At 39.6% G+C, this 14,722-nt stretch overlaps 1 protein-coding gene across 1 annotated transcript; it reads left to right on the forward strand.

Annotated features, from left to right (window-relative positions):
* Positions 1 to 1,138: 1,138 nt before the first annotated feature.
* LOC111869806 (RNA-binding protein lark-like) lies at positions 1,139 to 12,383 on the forward strand (the record flags this gene model as incomplete). Its single annotated transcript, XM_023861586.2, is given in 5 exon segments — positions 1,139 to 1,234; positions 3,770 to 3,795; positions 11,050 to 11,253; positions 11,825 to 12,078; positions 12,160 to 12,383. Coding segments are annotated over 5 exon segments (715 nt in total), but the record flags the coding sequence as incomplete, so codon positions are not given.
* Positions 12,384 to 14,722: the final 2,339 nt, after the last annotated feature.

Consider the following 14,722-nt stretch of genomic DNA (forward strand, 5'->3'; position numbering starts at 1 on the left):
TTTGGCTGTTTACATATTCGAAACGTTCAAACTGTGGCTATTTAAAATAAATTCATCTTACATATACTTCCTAGATGACGGGGTGGTAATCACGCCATCCTCGGTGAGGTTGGCCGAGCCACGGCTGTCTCTTTGGTGGGGACGTATCATAGACCAGGGATGCGTTGGGACACAGTTTTCGAACACCTCGTGGTCCCACCGGGCAACGGCAGTCTTGGGGTCTGGATCAGTATGATCTTCCGGAGCTGGCGGCTGAGTTTCCATAAAGGGCGATGGCTATAAGACCGGAGCCTCCCACGCGGCGGCATAATGACTCTTGGGTGTCACTGCGGTGTACCAGGGACGAATGCGGGAGAGCACTCGTATGGGGGTAGCTACGGCTATTTGAGTTGTCTCCCTAGAGTACCGATAAGGTGCCGCAAGCCTTAGGGCGGGATTGCTGAGGGGATAATCAGAAAGGGAAGCACAATAGACCACTGTAGGTCGCGGTGCAAGGGCCGAGAAGGCCTACCCTTCATACATTCATTCATTCATTCATACATACTTCCTAGATTTCTTTTTTCCTTGGCACTACAGCCCCGGTGGGCCTAGGCCTACCTCCATGAACTTCTCCGTTCACTTCGGTTTTTCTAGATCTTACACATTCGGTTGGTCGGGTGATCAGCTCGTCGCAAGGCCTCTACCTGTACACAAACACAGAAAAACGCACACACACAAACTAAACATTCATGCCCTGAGTGGGATTCGAACCCACGGTCGCGGTTTCCAAGCGAGCGAAGAAAGTACATGCCTTAGACCGCTCGGCTACCGTGACCGGCACTTCCTAGATTAATTAAAAAAATTATATAGTGTTAGAGTATTGTATATGGGATTCCATCAGTTACTGAATGGTTCGATAACTTTGAGCGGTAATTCCCCCCCACCCCCAACCCACATCCATAAGTGTTTCTCGACCTAGGTATCCGTCTTTCTTAATTCCTTTCATCTTCCTCAGTTCGATCTCACTCTCGCACCACTTCCGTAATATTCACGGCTCAGTGTCAACGGTGTGAGAACCGTTGGTGCAACATAGTTGTTGAGCCATTATAATTTTAATTTTCCATTGGGTTGGTTTCTGAACACACAACGGCATCTATCTCATGTTGGATTGTGGGTATACTTCGTTTCGCGCCATCTGAAAGGACGCGGTGGACGCCATTGTGAAGTTGAGTAGTAAGCGGTTGAATAATGTCTGGTATGTAAACACTTATTTATCTGTTGAAACCTTTCTTGACGTGATAGATACGTAGAGAATTAACTTTGATGCTGAAAATACTGTGTAGTTCGAATAATCGTCAAAGACGCCATGCCATAGCTGGACCGGCTCAGCGAAGGGTGCGAACGCTTATATATAGAGGAGGCTTCATTGTGTAGTATGTTATTTGGATGACTGTAAAATGTAATTACCCCAGTTTGATTGTAATATTAATTGTGACTGGCTCGTACTCTGATTTAGTAAGACTTACGTTTGATTTAAATGAGAATTACCCTACATGGCGTAATGTTTTCTAATAACCGGCTGTGCGCATGGGGGCCATAAAGACTCCCGAGGTCAGTGGCATAATAGTTAAGCGGAACGGTATTGTGCTCGTGTATTTTGTATTCTAATTCTTCACAGCATAGTGAATACGTTGGTACTAAATGTACCACACCCAGTGGATAATATGTCGTCCACATGAAAGACGCAACTGTAAAAGAAATAAATTTTTCCTGGAATGCTAGTTAGTTGGTTTTTGTCCTGATAGTTGGCTTTATGCTTTGCGTGAAGTATGATTTATAACACGTGCATACCAGGGTGTGTGGATGGATGAGTGAACTCCAGTTTGAACATGTGCCTGTGTACCAGACTTAGTTTACTGAATTCGCACTTCTGAAGTTCTAGCGAAAATTCTGGTATTGAAACTAGTGGAATTTATCTTGTTGGAAGTTGCTGCACACAGGGTGATATTTTGCATGATATTCAGTCATGGCTACACTTCTCCAACTTGGCCTTGTGTATAAATATGATAGTATTTTGTGTCATGCCATAGCCCTCGGGCTTCTGTACAGCCTGATATGGAAATTGCTCCATTTTTTTTGGAGAGATTAAGTAATTTATGAAGGTGCCATAAAGTGCATTTGTTCTAATGAATTCTGTATGAGAAAGGCTTGAGAACGTGGGACTTTTTTTTTGCGTGCTTAAATGTTTGATTTATTTTTATTCATATACACAGTGTGAGCAAGTATTGTAATTGTGAAAAAAAAAATCTTGATATTTTGTTCAGACTTACATGATTTCAGGACTTTCGTATTTATGGAGATCGTGTTTTGATTTAAACGGCATAGGCAGTATGTTCATGAACAGAATACCTTTTTGCTGCCCAAATGCAAAATGTCAGTTATTTTGAAAACATCTGAAACGATTGTGATTAAATTCTAGTCATTTGTGGAGACAGTGGACCCATATAATATTTTGTAGGCCAAAGTATTTTAAATTTAACAGGATTCAAACAGGCTCCCAGCCAAGGCTCAATCACAAAATTATATTTTTCACAACAGCTCTGATTAAAGGTTGCTGATTTCTTGCATACTGTTATTCCCAAATAAACTGCATTTGCAGTATTTCTGATAAAGTAACAGTCCACCCTCTAGATCCTATTGTCTTGGGGAAAGGAAAGACATCTTTTTAAAATAGGAATGCTGAAATATTTGATTTAGTATACTAGAACGTTGTAATCTGCCAGGAGCATATAGGGCACTGTGTGTACAATGTTTGCACCAGTACTTTTATTTGAACCTAAAGTGTATGGAATCTAGCCTGATTCTGTGAGGGGGAGAAAAAATCTGAGTTATTTGAAAAGAGATGCTACTGAAACTATTTAGATGTAAGAAGAATGAACTTCATGGTTTAAAATGGTAGGTTCAGGATAGGCTTGGCATATAGCTTGGAGTGCGTAAATACCTACAGTCAGAGTCAGCTGGCCAGATTTTGCCGTCTCCTATCTCTTAAATTATTATTATTATGAGGAGGAGGTCCTCACCTCCTAAAGAGGGATGAAGTGATAGGTTGAGAGAAAGTGAGAATGAGATGGGTAGGACATGTAACAGGCATTGGGGAGAGGAGGAATGCATACAAATCTTCGTGGGAAAGCCAGAAGGAAAGAGCCTAGGAAGACCTAGATGTCGGTGGAGTATAATATTAAAATGGGACTTAGGATGGGGTGGTGTGGGCTGCCTTCATCTGGCTCAGGATAAGGACCTGTGGACAGTTGTTGGAACAGAATAATCAACCTTTGGGTTCCATGAAATCCTGGCAAATTGTTGAGTAGCTGAGCCACTGGTGACTTCTCAAGAAGGCTCAGCTCCGTGGGATTTATTTTTTAGTTATATTATGGTCTGTTTTTTGTTGTGTGTGTTCTGGTGTTGTGATTCTTTTCGGTTGTGGTCATATAATCTTTATTTAATTATGTATATAATGGGTTGCATTGTGGACGGAAGTGTAGTGTGTGAATGAAGAGTATATCAATGCAACAGGATGCTTAAATACAATAATATTACAGGTATTGACCTCAAAGATCACAAGCAGTTCACTAGCAGTATATCAACTGCATTTACAATTATTATGTTTTATTGTCATATTGTGTGTGAAACAATCCACTGCACTTGATTAGCAGAACTGCAGTATACAGCTAAAGAGATGTAAGAGTAAATTAAGCATATTTTAATGTTTTTCTTTTCATTTTTTCCCCAGATCTCAGAACATCAAGCACACCACCTGTAAGTATCTGTGGTTTATGCAATTGAATTGTCTAAATCATCCTTAAGGGTGAATCATCAGATATTGATGGAGGTCTTGTTAAACATGCATGACATTTGTATTATAAGGTTGCCTAGTGAAGATAATTTTTGGATCGAAGTTGTAGACAACGCTGTCAGAGCAGGAATGGCCAGCTTCTTTCTGCTTCAGAGCAACATTCATATGTAGATTTAAAGTCTTATGTATGAGAAAATTTACAGCAGTGGTGATACACATGTACACACCTCATTGCTTGAGATTGAAGCTGATTGTTGCTGAACATTACACTGTACTTAACCCTTACGCTGCTGTGGTTGACATATGTTGATCTCTGAAGAACATGGCGTCCTTGCTGCGTTTGGCAAAACCCATATTGCAAATTTAGAGTTTCAAATCTCAGGTTTCTTTGCACCAATCTCATTCAACCTTGACGAGTGCATAGAGTCATCTATTGGGAACATAATGAAGCGTCATTTATTTCAGTGGCTGCATTCTTCTGCCCTCTAGCTTAAGAAATGTAAAAGGTTGCGTCTGCACAGCGAGGCACGCGCTCCGTGGTCAAGTGGAGTGGGTATTTTACGGGGCTAGTAAAAATGGTTTCGTATAGGCGCAGTGCTTTCCATAATAATTTTAAATAAAGTTATGGGCTTTGGTCAACATGTGACATAGTGATAAGACTAGGATAATGAATTATGTACTTTTTTGGCTATCTTGGACAACTCTGATTTAAATGGATTTTACCCCTGTGAAAGATACTGAATAATTTAACATTTTTGCAACTTCTGATGCCTGTTCCCTGTGTGAGGTAAGATTAGTTACATTTTATCACAAATTTTCATGCTTTGCACTTAGATTATTTATAAAAGATTTATTCAAAAATAATTCAGCACAGAAGGTACTGAGAGTTACTTAATATACTAGCAGTGAAAGGGTTAATTAAAATGAACTATTCACTTGGCTAACCCATAATCAGGATCATTCTTGTGGCTGATAACTTAGTCAAACAATAACCATAAACAACCTAAGACCAGTTATAACAATGATGGTAATTATATCATTAGCAACGCTAAACTATTACGTGCGGGTACTCGAGATTCATCACACTGTAAGACGAAACAAAGTGGGGGCTCAAGACACTCAGGACAAGCAAGCCCGTTGCATACGGGGTCATTCTATCCTTGGCATCAATAATGGGCCTAATTGTGTGTACAATAACCATCAATAACCATTAGTTAAAAAACTAATAACCTTCAAAGCCATAAATAAAGAGACTTCTTTAAGCCTTAGTGGCCTGCCCACCCCTTTCGAATTGCATTCTACTATTCAGGTGGTAGAGGGAGTGTAGATAATCCTAGGATGGAGCAGTGATAATGCTGCTGGTTTATTCTTGAGATACATCAGAATACAGTTGCCAGTGTTGAAGACAAATTATTCATAGGATATACTTGTACAGCATTCTTATCATAACGAAATTATATTCTTTGGGATTGTATGAGGGGTAGGCCTCCTTGGCCCTTGCACTGTGACCTAAAGTGGTCTATTGTGCTTTTCTTTGGAATTAGTGCTGGAGAAAAAGAAATTTCAAAAGAGATGTACTGACAGTGAAAGCTTGATGACATCAGTGCTCAGAAGCAATTATATCTTTTGGCTCATCGTTGTGGATGGGCAAAAGGTACAGCTCACTGAGGATAAATGGGGCCATGCTTTTTCATTGAACATTATGTGAGATTAATTATGTCATACTGATATGTTGGGATTTTGGACTTTATCCATCGTCCTGGTTTTTAAGATAACAAATAAAAACACGACGTTTCGGAAAGTGGATCTGTTTCCGTCCTCAGGTGAAGGAAAACACCTATTCAGTTGGGTCCATTAGAAAGAGCTAGCCTTAATCCAGTGATTGAGGCTAGCTCTTTTCCTTCACCTGAGGACGGAAACAGATCCAGTTTTCGAAACGTCGTGTTTTTATTTATCTTAAAAACCAGGACGATGGATAAAGTCCAAAATCCCAACATATCAGTGTGTTATACACCATCGTCAGAATCCTATAGTAACTAATTATGTCATCCTTGATAACTGAATGATGATAAAAGATATGGGCATGTTATGCAAAATAATGCAACAGCACACACTGCAAAAATTCTGTCAGTGCATAAGATGAAGTCTTTGGTGAACAAGTCATAAATCAAGGACTGTGGCCCACTGTGATAACCCAGTTTAAATCCTCGTGATTTCTGTTTGTGTGGAACACTGAAAGATAAAGTCTATATGAACAATCCACACTCTTTGGAAGAACTTAAAGAAAATACTGGGCGTGGAATTTCTCTATTCCCATACACCAACTTGGATGTGTGTCTAGAAATTGTAGGCGTCTGTGTGAGGTCCATGTGAGAAGAGTGCCATTTCAGCTAAGATGACAGTCTGAGGATAATCTTCCCTCCAAATACTATTCTTGTCAGCATATTTTTAATGAAAATTTACAAAAGGAGTACACATTGTTTACAAATAGCATTTGACCTTCATCACACAAGGGTGAGGGATTTAAATCCCTGAATATGGTATGGACAGCCAGATATTAACAGTTTTTTTAACTAATCATGATACTATATTGGAAAATGTTCATATCTTGGAAAATATTCCTGCTGAAATACTGTAGTAAGTAATACTGTTTGAAAGGAAATGCACTTGCGTGCATGCACATAAACACACACAATGCAAGGTGGATAAAGAGAAATTACCAAAATTTATGTTTCAGTAGTCAAATGGTTTTGAGTAAAAGATTTTAGGAGTCGGAGAAGTTAGAAAGTAAGATAAATACACTCAACTCTCGAATATCCTGGATAATGGTGTGGATGGAAATCACGATTAATCGAAAACCCGGTTAAGACTGATTTTATTAAAAGTAGTACTGTAATACTGTACCTTCATAATACTATAGGCCTACCTGTATTTAAATTTATTCAACCTCATTTTTATGTTATCTCATGGCCTATTTAATACTTTTTTTTTTTTTTTTACATTATACTGAAGTATGAATTAGTTATTTCAATCACAGTGTTCAACAACATCCAACACTTTTTACGAATATTCACACTTAACACTTAAAAAAATTTAATATTTTCGTTTGCTTTTTTGCCACATTTTCCTTTTTACGGATATCCGTACGAAGCCTACGTAATATTAGCTTGTCACTTAATAAACTGTCCTCTTCACTCTCAAGATAGTCTAGTAAGGATTCCAGTAAGGATTCCAAATGATTAAGAGCAGCACCATGTGATACTTTCTTACTAGCAGCACTGTCCACCTCTTCCTCATTCTCACTTTCTTCCCGCTCTTCTGACTGCACCCCCACTTAACTTACGATTTTGTCACTGCTTAACATTTTGAAGCCCAGCTCACACGAGTCACCAAACCACTGTCTTATATTTTCCTCGTTGACTTCTTCACCACCATGAACTTGGTTAGCCAATTTTGTCAATTCTGTGGCTATCTCATTTTCACTGAATCCAGTGAATACATGGATTTCGTCATCTTCATTAGTGATGAAAGGCATTAGTTTCTTACATGAATTTTTCAATACAGATGGCTTTACTGTATCCCACACTGTTGAAATCTCGTATATGGCATCTGACATTGAAAAAGACTTCCAGAAACACGTCAGATCATTGCCTTCATTGATGTACTTTTGTACCAAATTTGATATATAGATTCTCTTCATACTTGAGATAACTCCTTGATCCATTGGTTGCATAAGTGCGGTAACATTAGGAGGAAAATATTTCCATCATCTGACCTCAGGAGACTTTCATTAGGATGTGAGGGCGCATTGTCAGCGAGGAGCGCAGCTTTCTCAGGCAGGCCTTGGGATTTTAGATGGTCACGAACTTGAGGCACAAATTTGAAATCAAACCATTCTTTAAATATCGCTCTATTCATCCAAGCTCCTTTCTGATTAAAATAATGGATAGGCAGACTTGAAGCTACTGTTTCTTTAAAAGAGCGTGGTCTTTTTGCTTTGCCGATAACTACTGGTGTTAGTTTGTGTGTTCCTGATGCATTAGAACAGCACAAGGCTGTCAATCTCTCCTTACTGGATTTGTGACCTGGAGCCTGTCTGTCATTTTGAAATGCCAAAGTTCTGGCTGGCAGGCATTTCCAATAAAGACATGTTTCATCGGCATTACAGATTTGTTCTGGCAGCAGATTTTCACTTTTCACGAAACTATCAAAATTGGTGCAAAATGTAACTGATGATGATAAGTCCCCTGACAATTTCTCACCTTGAATACTATTTTCTCATATTCCATGACACTACTTGAAACATGTTAGCCAACCGGAAGAAGTGTCAAAACTTCCTTGTAGTTCAAGTGCTTTGGAAAAAAATTTCACTTGTTTAGCACATACTGCTCCTGTTATTGTTGTTCCCTGTGCCCTTAGTTGATTAAACCAGATCAGCATTGCTTTGTCGAGATCATCATTGTTGATTTTTTCAAGGCTTTTCTTCATTCTGTTTGAATTAGAAGACAAAGCAAAGGAAATTAATTGGTTCTTTTGTTTTTTCAAATCACGAACAGTTTGCTCTCCAATACCGTATTGCATTGCTAATTTAGCTACACCTCTTTTTCCCCAACTGATGGATAATTTCAAGTTTCTGTTGAATAGTTAACACGCTTCCTTTTACACCCTGACATTTTGCTAACACACTTGAAGATCGATACAAAGAGACTAACTGTGAGGGTGTATCTGTCCTTGAAACTTTCCACAAATCCTTGCATTCTTTCACTCCTACCCTAGAACATTGTGTTAGCATAATGGGACCAAAAATGCAGAGCTCAGTTCACACTAGTGCGCAAATAGTGTTACAACTCACCATGTGAAACAAAAGTGAATGAATATTAAACAACACATAAGCCTAAAAAATGCCCCGGTTAAGCTGCACTTGGGTTTATCCGCCCCCGGATAATCGAGAGTTGAGTGTACCAGAAATGACCTTGATTTGAAAGTAAAATAACTGTTATTTAATAATGAAACATGTTACACAGCTGTTCAGAGTGTTTTCACATGACTTAATTGCCTGTTTCAATGTAAATGTGGGTCAGTTGGCAACACAATATAGTAAAACCTTGCATTCTGTTCAGGTATGCACAGTTTCACTTTGCTGCTGTTACAAGTAGTAATTACTTTCTGTTTTATGCTTAAATTTTCTATTGTGTACAAATTCACTTTCTTGGATGGATATTGTAACATTTTGGTAAGAGCAGTCACCGGGGAATATGGACGATTTCCACATTGGACTGTTTCAAATTGGCACCATCCACGGGTGTCTCCAGGTTGGTATCATTGGTCATGCATGCGCCATCCCCTTGAATCACTAGTAGTCGCATCAGAGGTTCGGCAGAAGATGGATTGTGTTTTGTAGATCACTGAGGAGTTGGTGTCTGTCACATGTACTGTGTAAGTTTTGGTTAATGCATGGAGCTTCAGCACCAAGCTACAACCCCATTAAGAAGTGGTGTAGATGTCTGGGAGAAACAGGAAGTGTTATAAGTCAGAAATCTTCAGGATTAGGAGATTAGGAGCACATTAGACATGCAGTTCTAGCCCATGCAAGTTGATTTGCACAGCAAGCAAGTAGTTTTGTCATCTCTGCTCTACAGTTCATGACATGCAGGTGCTTACAGACAGGTACAGATTGTAGCTGTGGCAGCACATCAAATCAGCTAACAATGACTGTGGAAAGAGACTGAGGAAGTGCTGTAGAAAATTGACAGTGATAGGATATTCCTAGGCTCTATGTGTTTTTCTTAGGATGCATCATTCCATATGGATGGTATCTTGGAATAGACATAACTGCTGAATTTGGGGTAGTCAGTCACCTGAAGCAGTTTTTCACCATGCCAGTGGTTAATGTGCTGTCGGGCTTGATGAAAGGACACATCATTGGACTGTTTTCTTTCAGAAAGCAACTGTGATAAGCCATTCATATGTGGACGTATTAGAACAGTACAATGTCACAGTTACCTTATTAGCAATGCATTGTTTCATCAGGATGGAATGCTTCCTGAACAGTTTGATTGGAAGAGGCAGTTTTTTAGCTTTGCCCCCAAGATCATTAGAGCTAATGCCATTGGACTTTTCCCTCTGGGTTTATATGAACGATATCTCTCTAGAAAATTACATTTCTTTTTCCTCTTCAGTAACGCATAACAGGCGATTGCAACAGTGACCAAAGTTATGCTTGTGAATCCATGGCTTGAAGTCAAATATCATTTTATGTATCAAGCAGCTAATTGTACTCACATTTAAACTTAATAGGTTACAGAAAAACATTGAGTTTTGTGCTACTGAATTGTGACATTGCTTCTTCTGTATAGTAAATAATTTTTAGCATATGGTTTCTTTTTACACTTCTCAGACTCCATGTATTAAATGATCAGACCACATAAAGCATATGTGTTTGGGATGGTGTGAGGACCAGAATTTGAACATTGGGTCCAGGCACAAAGTACCATACCTTTTGCATTCTTCTGGTTGTTGGTTAAAGGTTTAAACAGCACATGGAAGAAATTGCCTTAGATAATATTAGCAGAATATTATTGTGCACCTGGGATGTGGATGCTTGCTTTTGCAAGTATCACAGTGTGTAGTAGCTGAAATGTAAATGAAGGAATACCACTCAGCTGTAGTTAATCATTGTTAATTTGGGTCTGGTCACATACTTGGCATTGAAACTGTCAGTCATTGTAGCATACTGAGATTTTCTTGTATGATAAGTCTCAAAAACATAATTTTTAAGAGATTATACATGCATGATTGTTGAATGGTAGATCATTGTTGGTTGCTGAATTTAGAACAGTTATATTTTTTTCTGAGTAGACCAGTGGCTGTTTGATACAAACCAATGAAATATCCAGCCACTACAGATGAAATGAAGTTGATTATTGTTCATTTGACCATTGTTAGGTGCTGAATACTGAAGGAACACTGACATTCATGCTACCAGTAAAGCCAGGTTTGAGGAAATATTTGAGCTTGGGGCCCCTGATGCCAATAACATTGTTTTTAAGTGTGTATAATGTCTACACAGAGGCCCTCTGCTATCATGCCAGATGCGGCAGTACTGCGGAAATGTATAGAGACCAAACTGGTACATGCTACCTGCATAATATAAGGTCAAAATGCACGTTCTTTGCAGTCATACTTATTGGTTGTGTGAATTTGCTTTATCATTTCAGAAAACAAAAATTTTTGTGGGTCGCTTGCCAGATGAGGCTCAGGCCCAGGACTTGCGACGCCTGTTTGAGCAGTATGGCATTGTGACAGAATGTGATATCCTAAATCGCTATGGATTTGTGCACATGAAAACAGAAGAGATGGCCGTAAGGGCCATCAAGGAGCTGAACAATGCAGAATTCATGGGTGTGCAGATCAGTGTGGAGGTATTTGAGATCACATACTGTTTTCCAGATAATATATCAGATGCCGTGGGCTGTGTCTTGTCAGTTTGTATTTTACACATCTTGTTATGTTATAAATTTGTAAGCTTTCAGCATAGTCAACATGACAAGATGACATTGCCATTACTTTTCAACTTATCTTTCTATAAAGAAGGGAATGGTAACAGTAACAAATTGTAATGAGTTTTGGAGGTTGTGATTAGCCTGAGCACATTACATGATAACAGAAGGCTACTTTCAAGCCTGAATGGATGTATGATGTTACTAAGGTAGATGGAAGTTGGTTATAATGGTGTAAAAGTGTGTTAAACTGCCTGGCATTCAGCGATTTGTGTAATTTTGGTGATGACAAACGTTTCAGGCTGTGTGCCGATACCTTGTTTGAAGCTCATGTTGAGTATTGGGTCATAAGATAATTTGATGTAATCAAACCAAGTGCACTGGGAAGTGGTATGGGGGATCAGAAACTACCCTTTATCGTGTTGGTGGAAAATCATTGAGTTAATGTCATATTTTTGTTCGGCAATTCCACTTTTTCTGGTGATTTTTACAGCAATCAACTGGGAAGAAGAGTGGTAGAGGTGGTGGTCGAGGAGGGTTTGGTCCCATGCGAGGACGTGGTGGCATGAGAGGAATGGGACGTGCCCCTCCATACATGCGAGATGGCAGAGGCGACTATGACAGGAGGCCAGGCTTGCCTCCTCCACCTAGCATGAGGAACGGCTACTATGACAACTATGATCGGGGCTATGACAGCTACTACCCATCACGTGGTGGACCACTACCAGTCATGTCTTCGCGTGACAGGTGAATTATCTGTTGTCTCTGTTGTCTTAATAAAACTTCTTTATTCAGAAGTAACTTGTATGACTCTCTTTGAAATCCCAGGGGCTTTGACGTGTTTGACAGGGAACCAGAGAGACGATCATACGCAGACATGATGCGCTCCCCGTATGAGCGCAGATCCTTCTCTGATGTTGGTCGCAGTCCTTATGATCGCCCCTCAATGCCACCAGTCCCCTCCTTTGAGCGTCGCACTGACTATGGTGGTGCCCGTTTATCCACAGATATCTATCGCAGACGTACACCTCCACCATCTTCAAGTTACGGAGCCGGAGGGTGAGTGTATATAGATTTTAGTGAATAAACTTGTGTTTTAAATTGAATTTTATGATTATTTCTTACATTTTTACGTAGTGTTTAGCTTTCTTAATGTTTCAGTTGTGTAAAGAAACATTCTGATATTTTTTTTAATATAAAAAAGGGGGGAGCCTTAATATTGAGCGATGATGCTTATGTTATACACTTATTATGCAGAATGCTTTGTCTGAGGGAAATTACCTTCAACAAACGTGAAATGTTTTGCTGGAAATATTTGTTCTAATGAAAGTTAGTATTATTTTATTGTAAGAATTTTTGTGTGTGTATATGCGGATGCATGTGCGTGAGAGAGAGAAGGCTGTCCAAAATTGGATCCTGTGCTGTGGTTTTGAGGTAATGTGTTTCATTCAGATTAATTGTCTGATTAAGGACAGGAAATAATTATTGTTAGTTCTAGTTGTAAGACTGGTAACAGAGATTGCATTCAATAAGCAGAATATGTTGTTTTCAGACACCATCCTGTTAATTAGCCAGAGCAGATACCCAAGACTTAAGTCCTAACAAGCTTGCAGGAAAGGGGAAATAAGTTGTGACATAGGTGAAAGTTGTCACTTGTACTCAACATAATTTACACAAATTCCTTCAACCTGGTGTCCACAGGAAAACCTGTCTGCCCAGTTTAGACTTAGGTGCACTCTACAAGGGATTCTGTGTACACCCAGTATCCTTAGTCCTTAGTTATTCTTGACCAGCCAGAGGAAACTAGGTCCTTTGTTGGGAGGCAAGCCCACTGCCTTGATGTTCTTATATAGCTGAATGTTTTCAACTGGTGGCTCAGTCTGCTGCCACCTCCTCACATTGGTTCCTTGCTCAAGGATTTTTCTACCTGGAAGATGGAGGCGATACATTCCTCTGAAACATCTGTTCACATAAGATCTACATGACGCCACATCCCAGAAGACGGCATTTTTCATACCTGGGATAGCGTAGCCAGTATAGTGACTGGCTACAGGCTGGACAACCGAGGGGTTGGAGTTTGAGTCGTAATTCTCTTCTTCTTGTTGTCCAGACCAGCTCTGGGGTCCACCCAACATCCAATGAGTAGTGGGGGCTCTTTCCCCAAGGATAAAGCGACAAGGGTGTGAAGTTGACCGCTCAACTCCAGCTAGTGCCGAGGTCAAGAAAATGTGGGTCTATACATTCACTGCCCCATATGCCTTCATGGCATAGTGCTTCATTAGTTAAGCACAAGGCCAACTTTAACTTTTACCTTACTGCCAGTTTGAAAACCTCAAATCCTACATAGATTTTAGAAAGGTTTGTGATCGTGGTTGATTCATTACAGTAATATGTTGGGCATTGTCTGTGACATATGTTCAGGATAGTGGACATTGCAAGTATAGTATTCATGCAACATGGTGTACAGTGCATTTCCTTTGTTCGCGTAGTGGCTTCCTGTAGGGACTTCACTTCGTGGTGAGAAGGGAAACTTTCATCTTTGTCTTTCCAACAGCATTCACGTTCAGTAGACTGGCATATCATGGTCCACCTACTATCACAACACTAGTATTATAATTTTAATAAAAGTCTCTCGGTTTTTTTGGGCACGCTGCAAAAATACTACGTATCACAATAACTTAATCCAAAGCCGCATTTTCTTTGAAACAGTACAGTATGAAAAAGATACTGAGACACTCCAGTCAAGTCTGATAATGAGATTATTCTGTCTGATGGATTTACATTACAAAGTAAAAAAAAATTATATTATGGATTTTGGAGAGTAAGGATGGATCAATCTTGCTCAGGACAGGGACCAGTGGAGGGCTCTTTTGAACATGATGAACCTTTGGGTTCCATAAAATTCCATGAAGTTCTTAAGTAACTGCACAATTGGCAGCTTCTCAAGGTCTAAGCTCTATGAAGATTTGTTTAGTTTATATCAGTTGTTGGCTTCATGGCTTTTCAGTAGTCAAGAATAATATAACAGTTGGCAAATGATTTGCATGCCTTCACACTCAGGAGGCCTCAGGGTCAGGTCTGCTTGAGGTTGGCTCTCTCGGCTGAGGTTCACTTGATTTATATCAGAACCAATATACAGATGGTTTAAATTAGGCCACATCTCTTTACTTTCATTACTTCTCCAGTTCATTGTTCACTAAGCTAATTATTTGACACTATAATCTGAGTAATTAAAGTGCTGTTGAGTAAATGAAGTGAAGTAAACTCTCCATTATCTGACATGGTGAATGACGTGTGCTGATTGCATGGATATGCTGATACTTACAGAAACCCAGTTCAGAGTCAGAATAACCTGTTTTGGCTTTAGCTCTTGTATGGGAGCCTTCCTAGG

Source organism: Cryptotermes secundus, unplaced genomic scaffold (assembly GCF_002891405.2).
Source record: "Cryptotermes secundus unplaced genomic scaffold, Csec_1.0 scaffold123, whole genome shotgun sequence".
Taxonomy (NCBI): Eukaryota; Metazoa; Arthropoda; class Insecta; order Blattodea; family Kalotermitidae; genus Cryptotermes; species Cryptotermes secundus.